Source organism: Filicampus tigris, chromosome 12 (assembly GCF_054856515.1).
Source record: "Filicampus tigris isolate MCC_2025a chromosome 12, RoL_Ftig_1.0, whole genome shotgun sequence".
Taxonomy (NCBI): domain Eukaryota; kingdom Metazoa; phylum Chordata; class Actinopteri; order Syngnathiformes; family Syngnathidae; genus Filicampus; species Filicampus tigris.
Window position 1 is genome coordinate 23,325,666 of NC_141228.1, and position 20,628 is coordinate 23,346,293.

General features: G+C 50.8%; 1 protein-coding gene across 4 annotated transcripts in view; it reads right to left on the reverse strand.

Moving 5' to 3' along the window:
• patj (PATJ crumbs cell polarity complex component) overlaps positions 1 to 20,628 on the reverse strand; it is a 27,483-nt gene continuing 6,855 nt past the window's right edge. For 2 of the 4 annotated variants that reach the window (XM_086047936.1, XM_086047935.1), the window contains 36 exons: positions 20,328 to 20,416; positions 19,584 to 19,710; positions 19,343 to 19,420; positions 18,582 to 18,643; positions 17,914 to 17,970; positions 17,710 to 17,844; positions 17,235 to 17,390; positions 16,707 to 16,787; positions 16,177 to 16,362; positions 12,375 to 12,584; positions 10,095 to 10,358; positions 9,352 to 9,379; positions 9,196 to 9,247; positions 9,037 to 9,105; positions 8,887 to 8,958; positions 8,634 to 8,811; positions 7,805 to 7,915; positions 7,354 to 7,444; positions 4,956 to 5,155; positions 4,775 to 4,866; positions 4,653 to 4,707; positions 4,478 to 4,588; positions 4,280 to 4,351; positions 4,080 to 4,149; positions 3,879 to 4,003; positions 3,063 to 3,146; positions 2,729 to 2,979; positions 2,449 to 2,596; positions 2,311 to 2,376; positions 1,647 to 1,782; positions 1,538 to 1,569; positions 1,341 to 1,463; positions 1,154 to 1,258; positions 945 to 1,054; positions 733 to 856; positions 1 to 590 (listed from right to left, as the gene is read on the reverse strand). In XM_086047936.1, coding sequence (XP_085904062.1) covers positions 444 to 590; positions 733 to 856; positions 945 to 1,054; positions 1,154 to 1,258; positions 1,341 to 1,463; positions 1,538 to 1,569; positions 1,647 to 1,782; positions 2,311 to 2,376; positions 2,449 to 2,596; positions 2,729 to 2,979; positions 3,063 to 3,146; positions 3,879 to 4,003; positions 4,080 to 4,149; positions 4,280 to 4,351; positions 4,478 to 4,588; positions 4,653 to 4,707; positions 4,775 to 4,866; positions 4,956 to 5,155; positions 7,354 to 7,444; positions 7,805 to 7,915; positions 8,634 to 8,811; positions 8,887 to 8,958; positions 9,037 to 9,105; positions 9,196 to 9,247; positions 9,352 to 9,379; positions 10,095 to 10,358; positions 12,375 to 12,584; positions 16,177 to 16,362; positions 16,707 to 16,787; positions 17,235 to 17,390; positions 17,710 to 17,844; positions 17,914 to 17,970; positions 18,582 to 18,643; positions 19,343 to 19,420; positions 19,584 to 19,710; positions 20,328 to 20,416 — 4,097 coding nt within the window. In that variant the 3' untranslated portion in view covers positions 1 to 443. The remainder of the gene's footprint in view (positions 591 to 732; positions 857 to 944; positions 1,055 to 1,153; positions 1,259 to 1,340; positions 1,464 to 1,537; positions 1,570 to 1,646; positions 1,783 to 2,310; positions 2,377 to 2,448; positions 2,597 to 2,728; positions 2,980 to 3,062; positions 3,147 to 3,878; positions 4,004 to 4,079; positions 4,150 to 4,279; positions 4,352 to 4,477; positions 4,589 to 4,652; positions 4,708 to 4,774; positions 4,867 to 4,955; positions 5,156 to 7,353; positions 7,445 to 7,804; positions 7,916 to 8,633; positions 8,812 to 8,886; positions 8,959 to 9,036; positions 9,106 to 9,195; positions 9,248 to 9,351; positions 9,380 to 10,094; positions 10,359 to 12,374; positions 12,585 to 16,176; positions 16,363 to 16,706; positions 16,788 to 17,234; positions 17,391 to 17,709; positions 17,845 to 17,913; positions 17,971 to 18,581; positions 18,644 to 19,342; positions 19,421 to 19,583; positions 19,711 to 20,327; positions 20,417 to 20,628) is intronic. The other 2 variants (XM_086047937.1, XM_086047938.1) reach the window with 2 other exon arrangements.

Sequence of the window (20,628 nt, forward strand, 5' to 3'; positions counted from 1 at the left end):
GCATTTCTAAATGTGGGCCTGTGGCTGTGTGTGAATAGTTTTATTGAATGCGAGTCAAATACACAAACATTGTGTGTGTGTGGCGTGTTCAAATCAACATTGTGTAGCTCGCTGCAAACTCTTCAAATGGCCACTCCAGTCATCTTCAAGCTAACACGGGACAGCTAGCTAGTATCGACGATTGGTCACGCTAAGCTAATGCTAATAAGCGATAACAACATCAACAACAACGATTAAGTTATTTGTGGAAGACAATCACGTTTGGTCGTCTGTCCAAATGGCGTCAAGCAGTCCTGAAGGAAGTCGCCACGGAGATGCTGAAACGCTAACGCAGCCCGTGGCTAACAATCGCTTAACAATGAGGCTAGCTCCTAGCATGAGCATCCAGGCATTTAGCTGAAGTGCTGCAAAATAGGTTCCGGCTTCGGGTTAGTGTGCGTGTGTTAGGACAGGAGCTCCAGCGTGACGGTTCCCGTGTGTTTCTTCAAGATGGCGACGGCCTGCTCATGCGTGACTCCATCCAGACTTTCACCGTTCACCGACAATAGTTGGTCACCGCGCTTTGGATGCCCGTCCGCAGCTGCTGCACCCTACACACACATACGCCCCCACACACGCATTAGCATGTTAGCTTAGCATGGCCAGGAGGACCTTGTTGAAGACCGCCTTGACAGAGACGGCACACACACGCAAACACACGTTAGCATGCTAGCTTAGCATGACCAAGAGGACCTTGTTGAAGACCGTCTTGACATAGATGGGCAGATCTCCGTGTGCGCTCCCGACTCCTCCGATGATGCTGAAGCCTAAACCGTCACTCGTCTTCTCCACCACCATCGTTCGACGACCACCTCCTCTGAGATGGGGGTGGGATATCGGGGCATCGGTAAGCGTGTGCGTGAGTATGCCTAAGTGCGCGTGTGTGTGTGTGTGTGTGTACTCACTGCGTGTGAGCGTGGTCAGTGTGTGTGTCGGCGGAAGGAAATAAAGCAGAGCTGCTGGACAAATTCTCCACCTGACTCAAGATGGCGGCCATGTTGGTGTCCGCCACCACCTGGAACACGTGCGCACGCACACACACGGAACATTTTCAATGTCTTTGTCAAAGAAATGAAATACTCCTCTCAGTGCGTGCGTGCGCGCTGCGCGCGACCTGCAGACAGACGTTTCCGGACGTTTCTTTCAGCATGCTGACGACGTCATCATGTGACAGCGCGTCCAGCGACTGGCCGTTGATGCTCGCGATCCTGTCGCCAACCTCAACACGCACACGCGACTTGTTACCATCTCACGCGCACACGCAGGCAGGCGCCGCCGGCAACGCGCGCGCGCAGACGCACCTTGAGCCGCCGCGTGTTGGCGGCGGCGCCGTGGTGTTGGATCATGGCGATGAAGACGGGCACGTCCCCCAGAGGGCTGCCCCTCCCCCCGGCGATGCTCAGCCCCAGGGAGTCGCCCGCAGCCTGCGCACGCGTCACACTGTGAGCTCGGCGTGGACTGCGTGCGTGTGCGTATTTGTGTGCGCGCGTGAGGTTACCCTGGTGATGTGCACCGTGCGCAGGTGGACACCTGTGGAAGCACATGTGACGTTACCACGGCAATGAGCAGCTCGCTGGCTCACAAAGACAAAAACATCAAGGACCTACTTGTGTCCTTGGCAGGACAGGAAGTGACATCATCTTCATCATCATCATCATCAGCATCATCCGCCTCCTCCTCTTCTTGTGACGCGACAGCAGGAGGAGGAGTCACAACCATTGAACTTCTTCCTCCTTCATCCAGCTACACACACACACACACACACACACACACACACACAGTCAGTGATGTTGTGACTGTTTTGTAACTTGATTTTGAACAACTTTTTCTTTGGACTCTTTTCAGACCTTTTTGTGTCTCTTGCTGACTCAGTTAAATGTCGAGACTTCTTTCCGACTCTCCTTTCAGGCTCTTTTCTTTTCTGACTCTCATCCGACCGACTCTTAATCATAATTCATCTGCCTTTGGACGTTTCTCACCCTTTGAATCGTTCAACGACTCTTCAGACCGCTCTGACTTCTTCCAGATTTGGAGGGATTTTCAGACACTTGCCATATTTGTTCCGAATCTTTTTTATACTTCCGTCTGTCTGTCTGCCTCCCTCCTTTGTATCTTGTTCACGACTCCCCAGATTGTGGTGACTCATTTTTCCTTGACTCTTCTTTAGAGCCTTTGAATTATTTACCTACATCGTTTTCTTCCACTTTTCGGTCTCTGAATCTTTTTTGGCGAGTGAAGTGAGGCCGGCGTCGGCGGCGAGGTCAAACTCACGTGGGCGTGTTGGCGGGAAGCGGCTTTGAGTCGGCCGACCTCCAGCAGGACGTGACCTCGAACGCACTGCGGGGTCGCGGAACACGTAAACGTGTGAAACATCGTCCCCGAGGGCGATGTTTCGCGCGCGCGCGTCACCTTCAAAATGGCGGCGACGGCTTCCTGGGAGGCCCGCGCCGTGTCTTCGCCGTTGACCGACAGGATCTGATCGCCTTGCATCAGACGGCCGTCCAGCGCGGCGGCGCCGCCTCGCACCACCTCGGAGATGAACACGCCGCTGCCGCTCCTGTGCGCGCGCACACACATGAACACACGCCAAGTGGAACGCGCACACATGAAAACACAGGATTAGTAAAGTGGGGCGACTCGTCGACCGAAGGCCCGGCCTGAGGCGGCGCGCGTCGCCACGGCAACAGACCTCTTCCCGACGATGCTGATGCCGAGGCCCCGCCCGGCCTTCCTGCGCAGCTCCACGGTGACGATGTCCAGCGGGCACGCCGGCGTCTGTGAACGGGCCGAGGCGGACGAGCCGGCGATCGGCTCGACGCGGCTCCGGCGGGGGCGGCGGCTTCCGTCCCGCAGCACCTTCACGGCCACTTTGGAACACGGACGGCGCAACGCCGCGATGGCCTCCTCGTGAGGAGCCCGCCGAAGGTCCGCGCCGTTCACCTGCGCGCCGTCATCCTCATCCTCATCCTCATCATCATCGTCTTGCTCGTCAAGCGTTGAAGTGTGTGGGCGCGCGCGCTTACCTCCAGAATCTGATCGCCCGGCAACAGGCGGCCATCTTTGGCCGCCGCTCCCTCTTCGTACACCTCGAGAATCACGATGGCATGCTGACAACGCCAAAAAGACAAAGTCAACTAACGCAAGTCCGCGCAAGTCAAAGTCACGTCAAAACTCATGTCAAAATTTCAATTCAAAATCAAGAAAATGTACATATGAGAGTAAAATTGGAGTCAAGTATGAATTCAATTCAAAGTTAAAAAAGTGAAGTCGGGTAAAAAAAATGATAAAGTAATACATTTATATAGTGAAGTAAAAGGAAAAAAAAGTTGAAATTGTCAAGGTAAAGTAAAAAAATTAAAGAGGGTTATCGTTAAAATAAAGTCAAAGTCGAATTAAGATGAAACTACAGCAAAACTAAAAGTAATATGAACATAAATATGAGAGTGAAAATTAGCGTGAAAGTCAAGTCATGTCAATGTACAAGTCAATAGAATAGTCAAAGAAAAGCAAAAGGAAAAAAACTCAAATTAAAGAAATGGTTCCTGTAAATTTTACAGTCCAACTGAAGTGATTGCAAAAGTAAAAGTAAAATAAACATACAATAAAAGTCGAATGTCATAAAACTAAAGTAAGGAAAGTAAAAGGCAAAAACCATTTTGAAGTCAAGCAAAACATGACGTTAAAAGTCAAATCAAAGAAAGTTAAAGCAAAGTCAAAGTTGAGTACATTTAAAAAGAAATAAAAATGTCATTTAAAGTAAAAGTACAGTGAAAAATAAAGTCCAAGTAAAAGTTCAAAAACGCTCCAAATGAAATCAATGTGAAGTAAAAGCGAGTTACGAGCTGCGTGTCGGCGCCTCCCACCACGCTGAGGCCCAGCCCCGAACGACCTTTGCAGATCTCCAAGGTCGTCTCCTGACCCGGAAGGACGGGGCAGGTCGACGGATCGCGGGAGGCGGGGCTTCCTGTTGGGAAAGCAAGCGCGGTCACCACGACAACTGTCACGCGTGCCGTTGTGCCTGACAGCCGGCGTGTCGCTACCCGTGCGGGCGTCGGCCGAGGCGCCGATGATGTCGTCGTCGTCCTCGCACGAGCCGTGTGACGCGTCGCTCTTTGAATCATCCACAATCACACCGTCAATCGCCGCTTTTGGGAAACCCGTCGCCGGACGCGTGGCCGCCGCGTCGTGGCGACGCTCGCGCGCGCGCGCGCACGTGTTACCGTGGCAACACTGTGGTTACCTGCTGCTCCAGCGTGTCCCCGGGATCCTCCTCGTTCTTCTTGCGGCAGTCGACCTCGCCGTCCTCCTCGTCCTAAGAATAAAAACCCCCAAAAAAGTGAAACTACGTCAAGTCCGACACCCCGAAATCCAAAAGTCAAAGCCCTTAAAGTTAAGCGCCCTCAAAATGAAACGACTAAAACTGCAAAATAAGACTGACCGCGTCTTCCTCTGAGGGCGGGCGGAGCATGTCACTGTCGGGTGGGCGTGGCCATTCCGCCGGCACGAGCGAGTCCCCCGAAGGCGGCGGCGGCGGCGGCGAGACGCTCGGCTGGAAAACACACGGCAAGCCGGCGATGACGTCGCCGCCAAACAGGAAGCGGAGGCGGGTTTACCTCGGGGGGCGGCGGGAAGGGCGGGACCGCCATCTGCTGGAGGCCGTCTTGGCTCCTGCGACGCGGGGCGATGTCATCAACGTGACGGCCAGGACGCCGGATCATCAAAAGGCGTTTGTTACCTGAGCAGGACCAGTTTGACTTTGGAGGCGGAGCTCTTGATGAGGGCCGAGGCGTTCTGGTGGCTCCGCCCATAAAGGACCTGATCGTTGACCTGCCGCAAAGACATCCATTGCATGTCCATGCACACGCGCTCCCAAAACAAGCACACCCCCCACCCTTGGTTGTGCGCGCGCGCGTCACCTGCAGCAGCTGGTCCCCCACGCGGACGCGGCCGTCGGCGGCGGCCGCCCCGCCCGGGCGGAGTCCCACCACGAAGACGCTGAGAGTGGAGCGGTCTCGGTTTCCGGCCAGGCTGAGCCCCAGACCGCCGCCCGCTTCCTTGTCCAGCTCCACGCACAGCAGCTCCCCCCGCAGGCCACCGTAGCGATCACGCCAAGGCTCTGCGCACGCACGCAGGCACGTTAGCACGCTGACAGCCAGGCGGCAAACATTTCCACACATCGCCATCAGGCGTCAAATCTTGAACAGCAGGCAATTGCACAATCTGTGCGCCCTCCGGTGGCGCAAATTTGCAACAACTTTATTGAAAAACTGGGCCAGTTTAGACGGCTTGAAGGGCCGGTTCTGGCCCTCGGCCCGTATGTTTGACACCTCTGATTTGTGGAAACACACACACACACATTCTCGCACACACAGTTACACAATAACACACTTGTCACTGTCAAAAAGACTGCAGCATGACGCCACCTGAGTGTGCGTGTGGGGGGGTTGGCTAAATGCATACATGACATACGAGCTACAAACACATGCATGCGCGCGCACGCACGCACGCACGCACTAACCTGCCATCCGCATGCTCCATGCTTCAGCCTCGCCTCACGTGTGACATCCAAACGTCCACAAAAGACTGCGTGTGTGTGTGTGTGTGAGTGAGGCACAGAGCTAGCAATGACACGCCCCCACACCTCCCATCCACCCCCTCCCCCAGTCAGGCAAGTGTAGCTCAGCAGCGCCCCCAGCTGCCTGCAGCACACAACAACAACAACACGGAAGGAAGGCAAGCAAGAGAATGAAAGATGGAGTGAATGAAAGAGGGATGCGAGGGAGGCAGAAAAGTAGCTTCAAGCAAAGCAAGGAAGGATGCACAGTAAAAGGAAGGAAAGGTGGTAGGAAGAAAGATGAAAGGAAGGAAGGACGTGATGAAGGAAGACAGAAAAGTGGCTTCAAACAAAGCAAGGAAGGATGCAAAATAAAAAGTCAGCAGGAAAGAAAATAGAAAGGAAGCAAGGAGGCAGAGAAAGAAGAAAAGATACCAGTGGGGCAGGAAGGAGGCAACAGAACAAACAAACAAAAGTCACAATGGAATTGTTTTTGGTTTTGTCCGTTGTTGCAAGAAAAAGTGCGGCAAGCAAACAAGCCGCCGCCGCGGTTCTTCAAAGCGCTCCCTTCCCAAAGTACACAACCAGGCCAAAGAGACACTCGCGTTCCTTTATTCCCACTAAAAGGTCACATGACATTTGAAGCAGCCTTCGAGGCGAACATTCCCCTGACCGCACCCACTCAACTCAGAAGCTCCACCCCTCAACCAAGCAGAAGTCAAACCCTCACAAGCCCCGCCCACAAAGACGGCCCAAGTCAAGATTGAGCGCATCAAAGTGTCATCATCGAATCACTCGATCGGTCCACTTTGTAAAGGGGGGGGGGGGGGGGTAGAAGGGGGGGGGTCATACGAGGCCTGCAAACACAGAAAAAAAATGTTTTGAACACTCGCTGCTCGGAAAACTAAAGCCTAGTTGCGCGGCAGGATAAACGGCCCGATTTTAGCCCCCAATTTCCCCTCCGTCAATTCGCTGACATTCAAAACATGTTGGGTCGTTTTGGGCCCGACTTGGCGCCGTGTGCGCTGTAGCCAGAGAATGAAAATTTTGAGTCCATTTATCCTGAAATGGATGTAATTCATTCCTGTTTTTTTTTTTTTAAACTTTAAAAAATATTTTTTTTAAATAATTGGATGATTCATTCATTGTGGCACAATTGAAAATATATGGTCGCTGTCCTGTGAAAAAAAAACATTTTTTTCATTTTTCAAACGCGGGCATTTTTTTTTTTTAAAAAGTCCAATATTGGACATGTGTGTTTTTCACAGAACAGCAACGATATGCACATTTGATTGTAAGTTATTCGTGATAAAGTATTAAATCTTGAATTTGTTAGAATTCAATGATTCCTACATAATCAAATAAAATGAGAATGAGGTTTAGCATTATTAAACGTACTCTACATGGATACATTTCAAGGTCTCATCTGATTTGTAAAAACAATACAATACAATTTCACACCTAGACAATTAACATTGTTGACTTGTTTTATTCAATAACTGATTGATTGAATTTTATTCAATGAATTAGAGAGGGCAAATTTTAATTATTAAAACGAACCATACATATTTCGCTGCTGTTGGCCCGGAACCTCCAATGTCAGAATTTGGACGATTTGGGATTTTTTTTTTCCACAAGTGGATAGCACTTGTCAGTCGCTATATGAAGTTAATGATGCATATTACAATTTTAAAATCAGTCAGGATTTCTTTTTGTTTTTTTTGTCATCAAAACAACCAATTCGACAGAGACGGACGGACCTCGGGGGGCACGCGGCAGCTCCTGTTCCGATCGGCCGGGAGGCCTGTAGGGGGGCGGCTCCCGCAAAGGGGGCGGGGCTCCTCTCGCCGTCTGCACGCACAAACAAAAAACAACACAAACTCAAACTTGACTTTTGTGTTCCCGCCTTTATGAGGGGAGGCGGCATCAAGAAAACTCCCAGCATGCTTTGCTCCTCACCAAAACAACACCCGCCGCAATCCCCCAAGATGCAAAAGAGTCCAAAAACACAAAAAATATTCTTCTCATCAGACACACAGTGCTGATCCACACAACAGATAAATGTATACACACACACACACGCGCGCACACAAGCACAACGTCACACACAAATGCACACAATCTAAATCACTTTCATTGAGGCCCCACTTTAGTGACAATCATCATCACAAATAAGTGTGTGCGTGCGCATGAGCGTGCGCGTGCGCGTACTCGCGGGATAGCAGACAGACTCTGGACGATGAAGACGACCGGACTCTCAGCTGATTTGATGGCGTCGACCGCCTCTTCGTGACTGGCAGCTCGTAGATCCACATCTGACACCTGCGCACACGCGCGCACACGCGCAGCTTTCTCATTAGAAACAACTTGACTGCATTTCAAGATTTCTAAAGACAATTTTGCATCCTGTCGCCCCTGCGCCGCGTGATTTAATACGACAATATCGGAAGAAGCGGCTATTAGACCCAGCCCACAAAGAGAAAGGTGTCACATGTCCAGGAAGTAGACTGGCCCCGCGTGAGTCATGTTTCTCGCAAGGGTCGGCCAGCCAGGAAGTAGGCCGGGCCTCGGTCAACCGCAGGTAACGGTTGCACGTCACAAGTTCAGGAAGTACACCGGGCCGAGGGCAATGCTGTCACTCGCCGGTAGCGGCTCGCCACATGGCCGGGAAGTAGTCGGAGCCGTAGGTCAGATCACGTCAGTTGGCTGCTGTCGCGTGTCAGGTGAAGAAGAAGAAGAAGAAGGCGATGGCGACGAAGAAGAAGAAGAGGAAGATGGAAAAAAAGAAAAGAAAGCGCAAGAAAGACGTATGAAAAAGAAGAAAAGGAAAAGGAAGGGGAAAAAAAAGAAAAAAGCCAGAAAAAGGAAGAGAGGGGAAAGCAAAAGAAGAGAAAGACCCCCCAAAAAGAAAAAGAAAAAGGACACAAATGAATACAGAGAAGAAAAAGACAATCAAACAATTTGGAGAAGGTAAAAGAGAAAAGGAAAGCGAGGAAAAGTAAGCGGCGGTGTGTGGTTTTGCGGCCGGAGAAGGAAGTACCTGCAGGATCTTGTCTCCGGTCTTGAGGGCGTGCGTGGCGTGGGCGGGACTTCCGCGCAGGACCTGCTTGATGAAGATTCCCTTGAGTTCTTCGCCGTTCCTCAGACGCTTGATGACGTGATGGCCGCCCACGATGCTCAGGCCCAGCGACTCGCCCGCCTCGGCGCACACCTCCACCCTACACGCACGCATGCGCACGTCAGCCCAAACGGCTTGTTTGTGAAAACGTCAGTCGGGGGGGGTTGTCGTTTACCTGCGGGGGGGCCCCCAGTGACTGAACCGAGGAGTTTCCTCACCCTCGCCCTCCTCACGCTCGGGAAGCTCCCTACGCACACGCGCGCGCGCACACACACAGCGATCAAAATGACGCGTCCGTCGCGGCGCGTTTCCCGACGCGACTCACCCGCGCCCTCTTTTGGCGGCCGAGAATCCCCCGTGACTCCGCCTCCTGCGCTTCTCCGCGTCAATCATCCTGCGAGGACAATCGCCAGCACTCCAGAAAATGACCAACAGATGGCGACAAAGACAACAGACAGCGAGGAGGACGAGGAGGAGGACTCACTCCGTGTCTGTCCCGCTGACTTCCGAGTCGGCCTCCGTGTCTCCAAATGGGCCTGCGCGCGCACGCACACACACACACGTTGAGTTTATGGATGTCAACATCAAAGTCAAATGTTTATGTCAAGGTGCAAGGTGAAAGAAGGGTCAAGCGCCTCACCAGGAAGTTGTCCGTCTTCTGTCCGAGTCTGAAAGTAAAAGACGAGAAGCGGATTTGTTGCGAGGGCTCCAGATGACCAGATTGTGCGCTGGATGTCTCATGTTCTTTTCGTTTTTTAATTTCTATTTCATCAACTTGTTGACAACCTCTCCAACATGCCAGGGCAACCAAAGTAACCTACACATCATCCGCACTATTTGTCCATCATTTTCCCGAATCACAGAGCCTTCGCATTTAGCCACTGTAATAAAATCAACAACAACAGCAAGAAAGGAAGAAAAAAAACAAACCAAGTCGAGTAGAAAGAAGCGAAGATAGTGGCTTTGAAGCAGGGTGCGGTCTATTCAATTGAAATCTTTGCTTTCCTGACCATGTCAATAACCGTCCTTATTTTGACGCAACATTGACTTCCCCCGCGCTTGTCGCGTTCCTAACCGAAGCGCCCGGTCCGCTAGCTCCACGCTAACGCACCATGCAAAACAGCAGCGACGGGCTCACAAAACTAGCGTCCAAGTCGCGCCGACGCGGGAGAACAAAACAAACACAGGGACGACGACGAAAAAGGAGAAAACAGTCAAAGAAGTGCAAAAGAAAAAGTGCAAGAAAAAAGAAAGAAATGGAAATGATGTTTTGCCGCTGCCCCAGACGGTTTTATTTGTCCGATCGATGGCAAAAAAGAGCAAAGAGCGAATCGCCGGCCATGCGGCAAGTCGGAAAGTGACGACGGCTGAAATGTGACTGGCCTGACGCGTGGCCGCCGACGCCGCCTTCCACTCGTCCCACGACGGAGGCGCTTTCCTGGGAGGCAGACTCATCTCCATCTCCTCCTCCTCCTCCTCCTCGTCTTCATCGTCCACCGCCATCTCCCTGCCCTCCTCCTCGGCGGGGTCAGAGGTCAGAGAAGTTGGAGCGTGCGGCGGAAGGCCGGCGGTCCGGGTGAGCCCCGCCTCCTCCTCCTCCTCCTCCTCCTCCTCCTCCTCCGCTTGGCCAAGGTCGTGGGCCGAACCCTGCGAGGAGGTCACGTGAGTGTGCGCGAGTGACTTTGAAGGCGGCCGGCGCGGAAAAGTCGAGCGAGGCAAAAGCGCACGCTCAGCACTTGCCGCCACGGCCGTTACGACGCACGCGTTAACGACAACACTTAGGATAATTTCCCGGCGCCTTTGGTGGAGGTGAGGCGCGCAGGGCTCGGCGCCACCCTCGTAACGTTTTAAGAGGCGGCGGGCCAGCCGATGAGTCGGCGGCGACGGGACCCCGGCCCGGCCCCCGCGGCGCGTCCATCGCCGGGACGCCCGCCAATCTTTGGTTCCAATTCCAAGGCCGTTTTTGGACTCAATTCATCTTTGGAGCGAGTTTGTTAGTTGTTATATTTTCCAAAAGGCTTCATTTTAGTTTGGTTTTGATTCGTTTTCTTTTTAAGATACGAAGTGTGCAAGAATACCCAAGAATAAAGTAAGAGCACTTTTGCTTTGTTTTTTTGTTGTTCATGAAAATGATTTTCAATGTTGGTTTGAGTGTTTTGATTCTTTGGATAAGAATCAAAGATTCGCCTTTTGACAAAGTGTCTGTCATTTTGGGAAATGATGGCCATTTAAGTGACGGGCAAGTCGGGAACGATGACCGACGCTTCCCTCGTTCCCGACTCCCCGACCGCCACCGAGGGATTTGGGGTGGCCGTTTTAGGGAACCATCTTGGTCGCGATCCAAGCACGCTCGCATTGACGGTTTTGGTGGAAATGTTGCGCCGCTGCCGAGCAACATGTGAGAGGCAAATCAAGAGGAAGTCAGGCCACACAATCACTTCCTGCGGTGACCTAATACTGCGGTAGTCGTGGACCGGGACAGCCCACCCCCCCCCCCCCCCCCCCCCCAAACACTCCACTTAAGAGTGCAGCGATGTTGTAGAGCTGATGGAGCACTTTGCCGCGTCCCGACATCTCGCTGACTCAGCGGCTCTCTCGCGGCGCGCGAGGAGGACGAGGAGGACAGACGAGGGGGATGAAGACGAAGAGGAGGAGGGAGGCAAAAAAAGAGGAGGGAGGTTGACGGAAGGTGAAAAGGATGCGGGGACAGGCGAGGGACCACTTTGAGATTGGACTCCACTCGCGTTTTTGCTCTCCGCGTAGGGCCAGCCGGAACGGGCCCTCGTGCGCCAGGCCGACAGCGCGGCACGCCAAACAAGTCCGCAAAGGCAAGGCAAAACACAAAAATGTTCACAAAGGTGAAAGCAAAGTCCGCAAATTAAACAAGGCAGGAGGAAAGAAGGAAGGAAAATGAAGTATAGAGGGAAGAAAGAAGAATTTAAAAAGGCAAGGAAGCTGGAAGGGAAATGAATGAAGGAAAGAACGTGAGAAAATAAGGGAAGGAGGGAAAGGAAGAAGGAAAAAACAAGTATAGAAGGATAAAGAAGGGTCAACAAGTGGAAGGAAGGAGGAAGCAAAGAAAGAGAAAGAAAAGAGGACAGAAGGATACATGGAAAAAGGAAGAAAACAGGGAAAGGAGAAACAGAAGACAGAGGAAAAGAAAAAAGAAGTACAGATGCATGAAAGAAGGATCAAAAAAAGAAGGAAAAAGGGAGGGAAAAGAAAAAGGAAGACAGAAGGAAAGAAAAAGAAAGGATAGTCAGAAAAAGAAAGAAAAGGGAAGAAGGAAAAAAAATGCACACGTAAAAAGGAAGAGGGAAAGACAACGAAGTATAGAGTAGGAAGCAAAGCAAAGAAAAACAAAGGAAGAAAGAAGGAAAAAGCTAAAGAAAAAAAGAAGGACAGACGGAAAAAGGAAAAAAAAGCAGGAAATGAGAAGAAGGAGCAAGACCGAGACCAATAAAGCTAGGAAGGAATGGGGGAGAAAAAAAGAAGAGAAGGAAGGATGGAATCTCTCCCCATCTGGAGGCAAGATGAGGACGATGAGGTGGGGGGGTGAAGAAGACGATGATGAAGAGCCTGACAGAGAAGATGAGAGGGATGAAAAGAGGACAGATGAAGGACAAGAAGAAGGATGCGGCAGCGGCGGCGGCGGCGTCTCACCACCAGCGGTTTGCGCAGGCCCAGCCGCACAGCGCCGGGCGGCGCCCCCTTGAGGACGCCGACGGCGCGCTCCAGGCTCAGGCCCTCCAGACGGACGCCGTTGACGGAAACTAACTGGTCGCCGGGAAGCAGAGTGCCGGCGCGCTCGGCCGCGCCGCCCGCCACCAACGAGCGGATCACCATCACGCAGCCGCGCGGGTCCAAAGGGTCCTGAAAACAAACAAACAACAACAACAAAACGCCGCCTCGTCATCGACGCAGCGGAAAATATTCTGTCACTGGCTGTAGGGCCAAAGCCACCGATGCAAGCAACCGCCTTCAAGCAAAGACGGGTCCGGGTTCAACCCTAATCGCTAACTCAGTCCACACTCCCCAAGAATCATCGAGTAACATCTAAAACACCCAAAGGAGTTGAACTAAATGTTGGCAACTAGCCACTCATTTACCACCGCTCAATCACTATGTTGGGATTTTCATATAGCGCACTATTTATCTGACTATGGGGTGAAACGATGAATCGAAAAAAAAAAACTATGGCCAATGGAGTCACATTACTGACTGTGTTGGATGGGATCAATGACTCATTCCTGCCACCTGAATCACTATATTGGGATTTTTTGGGGGGGATTTTTTTTTTAGACAACAGACTATGTAGTTGAGTAACTCGAGCAGAAACGATGAATCCAATTGAAAAACGGCTCCTACGGCCAACAAAATCCAACTATAAAACCAACTCATTAACTACTCCAGATGACGACATTGGCGTTTTTCAAACATTCATTTGGACTTGTGTAATCAGGCAAGTGGAAAAAAAAATCCCAAACTACTTTGGGTTTCTTACATAGTGAACTAAATAGCGGATTCAGTCAAAATTAAGTCAAATCAAATGAAAATAGTAAAAAACTGATGACCAGCAGGGGGGGACAGAGACCAAAAAACATCAACCTGCGGTCTTCAGACTGCTGAAGCGCAGGTTGATGAACAAGGGTCAAAAAAAAAAACAAAAAAAAAAAAGAAATGGGAAGAATTATGAAAGGTCCCTCATGGCATTTTTTTTAAAGGGGGAACTAAAACGTTTAATGCTAGAAGGAGCACGTGTCAAAAGATGCTACTGTGATTAATTGTCATAAAAATGTCAAAAGAATAATTCATTGACGTTGGGGATGAAACGATCAGCTGCGAGCTGCAAGTGACAGAAGCGAGTCGCTACGAGAGTCCTCCGCCGCTGCCACTTCAGTGCTTCTTTTTACGGCTTAAACAATTGGAGGCCTCAAAAACAGCTGGCCAACAAATTGCAGCTTTCCCAGACAAAAAGCGGAGAAAATACATACATGACAACGTGCGTTGCAATGCGGCTAAGCTTCGGTCTCACATTAAAACGGGAACAAGTTGACATTTTTTGCGTCAAAGTTCACCTTTGACTTGGAGCAGTTTCAGGTTGGAATGTGACAAGCCGTTAAGTGCAAATCGGAAAAAAAAGAAGACTGAAAAAGATTTCAGAAAAGACCTTCATTGCTTGCTTTGGTTTTGCGTCGCACATTTTAACGTCCACTTTATCACCTACAGACGGGACGTTTCTCACCTTATAATTGTGAGCTTTTTTTTTCTAGGGTAGCAGCAATTCGCTTCCATTATCATTTCGCAAGTGAACAAAAGAGGTCACAGTCTTCGTGGGCATTTTTCTTGCAAACAGCCATTAGGGCTGTGCAATTCATTGAAATTCAATTACACTCCATGACGACAAAATTGGCATCATCGTAAAAAAAACATGATTAATATGCATTTATATCCTCCGCACTGTTTATTTACACAAGGAAATCATACTTGAATTTATACATTTATTTATATCACTAATGTTATGAACTTGCTTGGTCCAAAAGGGATTTACATAATTATAATGCTTCAAAGAAATGCATTTGTTGTTATACTTAAACACTATACCCCCCCAAAAAATGATTGTGATTTCAATTCTTACCAAAATAATTGTAATGCCTGTTTTTTTCATCATCGAGTAGCAGTAACAGCTCTCGTAGTTAACAGTTAAGCCCTTACCTACTTGGATGTACTTGTGTGCATTGTCCATTTTTGTACTGAAAAACTTGTATTTGTACTTGTGCTTAAGAACGCGAGTACTGCGCCACCTGCGGTTATGACGGAAGGAGGTGTTGGCGTGCAGTAACGATCGCGTTGTCTAGCGGGCACTCACAAGTTTGCAGCCGAGGCAGGAAGTGATGCGAGCGCCAAACTTTCGGTGAGGTCGAAGGGCCGAAGCGCAGTTGAAGGCAAGGACGGACGGCGGGCATAACGAGCGCGCGCGCGCGCGCGCGGGCACGCACGCACACGCTCTCTCTCTCCCGCAGCACGCACGCGGCGGCGGCGGCGGCGGCGGCGCTCCCCAGCGGCGTAGCCGGGGCAACGCAGCCCGGGCTGAGCCTGGCTCGCCGTGCCAACTTTTGGTATTTTTAGAGGCGGCGAGATGGCTACAGGTGATGACGCTCCGCCTACTGGAGCTCCTTCTTCATTTTGGGAACGCCAACTTTCTGCAAAGACCTTTAGCACGCCAAACTATTCAAACGTTGCCGGTCCTACGCGCACTTTTTGCACACGTCTCCCTGACCTTAACTACACGCACACACACACACACAGGCACTTATTCTTAGCACTTTCCTACTACAAACACCGAGCATGGAAGACGCATCCATCCAGTGCACTGAAAGGATGCACACGTGTGTAACGTGCATCGATGGCACGCACAGAATCCGTGCATGTGTAACACACGTGTATACTGTAACACACAAGCAAAAGCCATGTACAGGCACACACACAAAATGTAACACTGCGCAACATTTGGAACGTGGGCTGAAACAACGTCCAAGCGTCAAGCAGATTAAAAACATAGCGCTGGCGTTGGGCAGGAATCCTGCAATCATCATCAAACATTGGTCAATCATTTGTAAAATTAAAAATGCAAAAGAATAAAATATTTATGACTAGGTTTTTACAAACAAAATTCTTCCAAAACACTGCTAAATATTCTGTACGTTTGCCACAAATAAAAAATATTGAAAATTATTTTTTTTGGGGGGGGGGAAGGGAAAGGAAAAAAGATGACTGCGAATCGGCAAGTGCTGAACCACAAGTATGTGGGGGTCAACTGTATATGACTACCAATAAAAGTTATATATGTATATCAGATGGGCATCGGTGTTTGTTTTTTGTAATCATTAACATGAGGATGCTTCATTTCCTGGTTTGGTCCTTAACATGGGCCAGAGAATCAGCAAAAATGCTCACATTTGTCAAAGCAGTTGTTTGCAAATGTCTTCTTTTGACAAAAATGATCCTCGGTCTGCTTTCATCACAAGAGAAATCTGACAATATTCACCGTCAAGAGGCTGAAATCAGACAATTTGGAATATTTTCAATTCAACGCGCTCTCTAAATGATGATTGGATTTTCAAAAGGTTGCAGATTAATTTGACAACCGATTAGCGCCCCTCTAATTGTGTCCGTACGAAAAGAGGACAGGTAGCGTATGGAAGTCTCTCCCGTTGTCTCGATATTGGGAAGCCTCCCCCCGCCCCCCCCCCGCCCCCCAGGCGGGTGTTGCATGAAGACCACCCGGGACTTCACCTGGAGTTCGCTCCACCCCCTCAGCTTGGGGGAGGAGGGTGGAGGAGGGAGGGAGGGGGGTGGGTCTTGGAGGTGAAACTGCGCCTACAGACAAAGAGCTAAGAATGTGCGGGGCGGGAAGGCAGGGAGGGGCCGTCTGGAGCCATGTTGCGGCGGGTGGGCCCGTTACCTGGTAGTCCAGGATGCTGAAGCCCAGGCCTCCGCCGGCCTCCTTGTGGAGCTCCAACACGTCCACCTCAGAAGACCACAGAGCCAGCTCGCCACCGTCCTCTCCTTCTTCCTCTAGGCTGCCTCCTCCCTCCTCCTCCTCCTCCACCGACATGGCCGACTCATCGCACTCGTGTTCAACGTCCACCTGTGAATCAGACGCAACTGTGACCGTGTTCTAACATTGGACCTCCTGAAATGCATCAAAACAGCAGGATTTTGCAGCTTGGTTCCTACTCCACAAAACGCAATATTCATCATTCAGTCGGGCCGCACAGAACACATTTTTGTCAGGATTTTTATTTTACTTGACTTCCCCTTTAAAGCAACAGCTTGAGAAAAACGATATGGCGCTAGAGGCTGAATCTGCTAAGCTCGTTAGCTTCAGCCAGGGGACTCAACTAAATTAAAGTTAGCTAACGCTAAACTAGCAGTTAGCGTTCACGTTCACTTGGACCGATCACCTCTTCCCATTCGGCGAGTACGACTGACCTGCTGCACTTCCCGTCGCTCGGCTGGCCGCCGCGTGGCGCCGGCGCCGCTGCAGAGCGCCGACGCCAGCTTCATCTCCAGCTGACAAACACAAACGTTGTCACAACTTTGAAGGAGGCCGCAGGGCTGCGACTCACTAGCCGAACTAGAATAACGCGGAACCAGTTCATCTGCTGATTCATTCTTCGCTCAATCAGATGAATAAAAATGAAAACATTGTTAATTTCCTGCGCCTCAAAGCAGGACATTACTTCAATTTGAAAATGAACAAAGCTGAACTGGTTCTAATCGTTTCAGCTCAAGTAGTGCAGAGCTACAGAACCTTAAATTGAATCTCAGATTTATTTAAGAAAGTCTGTTTTCCAGCGTGAATAGATGTTCTGTTGTCCCTTTGCACACAGGAAAAATAAAATGCTGGCATTCAAAACAAGTTTGGCTTCCCCCCAAAAACGGTCCTGACAAATAAACCCCAATTAAAGTCCCAGTGCTGCTTTCAAACCACATCATCAATTGCAAACGAGGACATACGTCGTCCACGCCGCATCCATGGGGTTCCGACTCTTTTTCCGCTTCCGCCTCGGACGTCAGCTGTCGGCAGCAGACCAGCGCGAAAGGCGGGGGCACCTCTTTGAGGAAGGAGACCACCTCCCGACGAGACTTGCCGTACAGCTGCACGCCGTTCACCTGCGACGTGCACGCTAACGTTAGCGCATAGGCAACAAAAGAGAGGACACTTTGGCGGGACCGCGATGGACGCGACGTGCTAAGCAGCGACTGAATATTCATTTTAAAATACCAAAACATAGGATTTTTGCGCTTGTATCTTGCATGTCAAAGTTAAGAAAAAAAAATGTCTCAACGGCGCCCCAAAAACTCACGCCGGGTCCCTCGTATCTCGAGGCGCCTGCAGTGCACTCCAACAGAGGTTGTAAACGTAGGTAAGTACTTGTGGTAGCGTTTAGGCCTTGCCGGCCCTGACCGGCCGCCAGTTTTGTGCGTTCACCTCGAGCAACTCGTCCTCCGGTCTCAGGACGCCATCTTTGTCCACGGGCCCTCCGGGCACCACGCAGGAGACGTAGTGGTGGCCGTCGAACGAGTCCAACTCCACGCCCAGGCGAAGCGTGTGGACGGGAAGTAGCTGCACGCAAAGCCAACACGTCACGCCACCGTCAGGAGCAAATCAGGTGTCATCAGGTGCGCGCGTCACCTTGGAGGACCTCTGCAGCTGGGCGTCGTCCTCAATCACAGGATGCAACTTGATCACCTGAAAGAAGGCCGCCCGTAGACACTCAAGTCTCACCGGTGATGAGGTGCAACAATTCATCGAGGAATCGACAGCTAATCGATTAGCAAATTGACTCCTACGCTGCCATTGGCGAGTATACGCGTCAATGATGTTTTTGGCTGCGGGAGGCTCTGTTGCCACTCGGCTGTGAATTTCGAGCTCAGAAACAACTTTGCCGGCGCACGACCGCCAGTAGGCGGCAGCCACGCCAGATTGTCAGTACTTAAAAAAAAGAGCCACACTGGCCACAACTTGCAAGTTGGACAAGTTTCGTCATTTTAGACTCCAACAGAAAATGTTGATATGTAATATTCACAGAGTATCCGTCGCACTCGTGAGCGGAAGTGCTTGCGTCATGAAGCTGATGCTGCTAAGGCTAGCGTCTCATCCGTGCCAACACTGCAGCTCTGCTTACTTTTTTGCGTTGGAGTGGGGAAGTGGGGGTGGGGCCACTCATCATGCTAATTAGCGTCACCGTTCGGTGAGAGTGGACCAGAAGCACAAAAAGGCTGGCTCACACAAAGGCGTCAACAGACAACTAACAAACTATTTTGTAGTCCAAAACAAAAAAAACTGTTGTCATGTCTCACCATGACTTGGTAGTTTGGACCGAGAAGGTGCCGCCACTTGGCCTTCAGAGCCGCCTCAGGAGCTGCACAAACACGCAAGCAAATGACACATTGATATAACACACACATAAACACCACACACAAAATAAAACCCGCACGTGTTTTTTTTTTGTGATGTGTCAAATGCTCCGCCTCACTTAAGGTGAACGGCGGTTGCTATGGTGACCTGGATGTCAAGCTGATGTCAGTCTCGTGCTGAGCTCACCACAAAAAAAAAAAAAAAAGATGGCAGCGCCTTAGATTAAATTAGCATTGCTAAGCGCGGGCAGGCCGTCATTAATCTTTGGCGTTGAGAAGAATAAAAAGGCTCGTACATCCGCCCCGCGCGCTAATGGCTAGCTCGCACATTACGAACCAGGAATAGAAATCCACACAAGCCTTCTGCCAGCGAGCAACTTTGACACGAAAGGCTGCGCGGCCAATCCCTCGCTAGTGAGTCAGCCATTTCGTAGCACTGCTGGAAAGTGTCGTGAGTGGAGGTTAGCCTCTAGATGGCGCTCCTCTGGACTTTGCCACCATCTTGTAGCATCTTACGCGCAAGGAACTGTGTTGAAGCAGATTGAGGACTTCCGTTTAGACAAAAGTAGTGACTTGCCACCATCTTGTTGCTTTTGGAGGGAGAGGCGTCAATCGCGACAAGCAAAGCAGACTGACTACCAAACCTTCTGCTGTGCGCACGTGAATTTATTTAGGACGGCGTGATGTGACGTGCGTGTGCTCACCGCTGTTGTGTGTGTCCAAATACGCAGCGCGAGTCTTGAACTCCAGTGATCGTCGCAGTGACCCACGAGAAGATGCCACTGACACGCAAAGCATCAGAAATAGCATTACGCACAAATATAAGACTGCCAGAAATCACACATTCAACATTGGACAATACCACACGCAAACAGAAATAACTCACAAGCACGCACAGACAAAGACTGGGCAACGTGCGGCACAGGCGGCCGCGGCGTTGTCTACCTCTGTCCAGGGACTTTTCGGCGGTGTTGTTCCTGCGGACGAGCGTGAGCAGCACAGTGCGGCCCGTCCGTTTCATGACCTCCACAACTTCCTGGTTGGTCAGACCGTGGAGGCTGACGCCGTCCAGCTGAACGAGCACAAGGCAAAGGCGGCGTCATTGCGGAGCGTTGGGGGATCCCTCCCTGCCCACTGCGTCGGCCGTCTTGTAGGCTGTCGGAACGCGGCGCGACTACGGCGCCACCAACCATACAAGCCATCGCCTGGCCTGCTTTTTTGATGAAGGTATAAGGCATACGTTTGAGATGCCAGCGCACTTCCCACCCCCGCCGCTAGATGGCGCCAGCAAACTTCAAGCTGGCATCAATGCCTTGGTTTTCATGCAGTGGAAGGCGCTGATGTGTCATTGAGCTGGTTAGCCAAACGCCAAAAGACATCATAGAAGAAGAAGAACGTACACTACAATGTGTACAACTGCGTTGGCCGTTTTTATACAATACGATAGTGTTGAGTGCAATTTTTGTCATGAATAAATGCTAAAAATGAATTGTGGTGTTTTTAAGCGGGGGTCTTGACAGGTGAATTACATTTGCATTCACATCCGGCCATTTGAGACCGACTGTTTTGAGTTACGAGATACAATTAAAGTTGTATTTCGGGCCGCTACTGTATATCGAAGAGGGCGATGATTGGCATGACGCAGCCGTAACCATGACGACATCGCCGCCGCGGCCGGGGCGGTCTTACGGCAATGAGTCGGTCTTGAACTCTGATGTTGCCGCTCTGGTGGGCGGCGCTGCCCGGGACCACGTGCTTGATGAACACGCCCACCGCATCTGTCAGGAGAAGGACGACACGCTCATGAAGACGCTGGTGGGCCCGCATGCTAATGTTAGCAACAGTTCCAGAAACCTGAACCTTGGCTCAAAGAAAAAGAAGACAGAAGAAGACGCCTCTACTCCTCCTGGCTAGCTCGCCAAACTGGTGTGGGGTTAGCTAGTGCAGCTTTTTTATGGTGGGAGATGGTTTTCTCGGAGAAGTGGTAAGG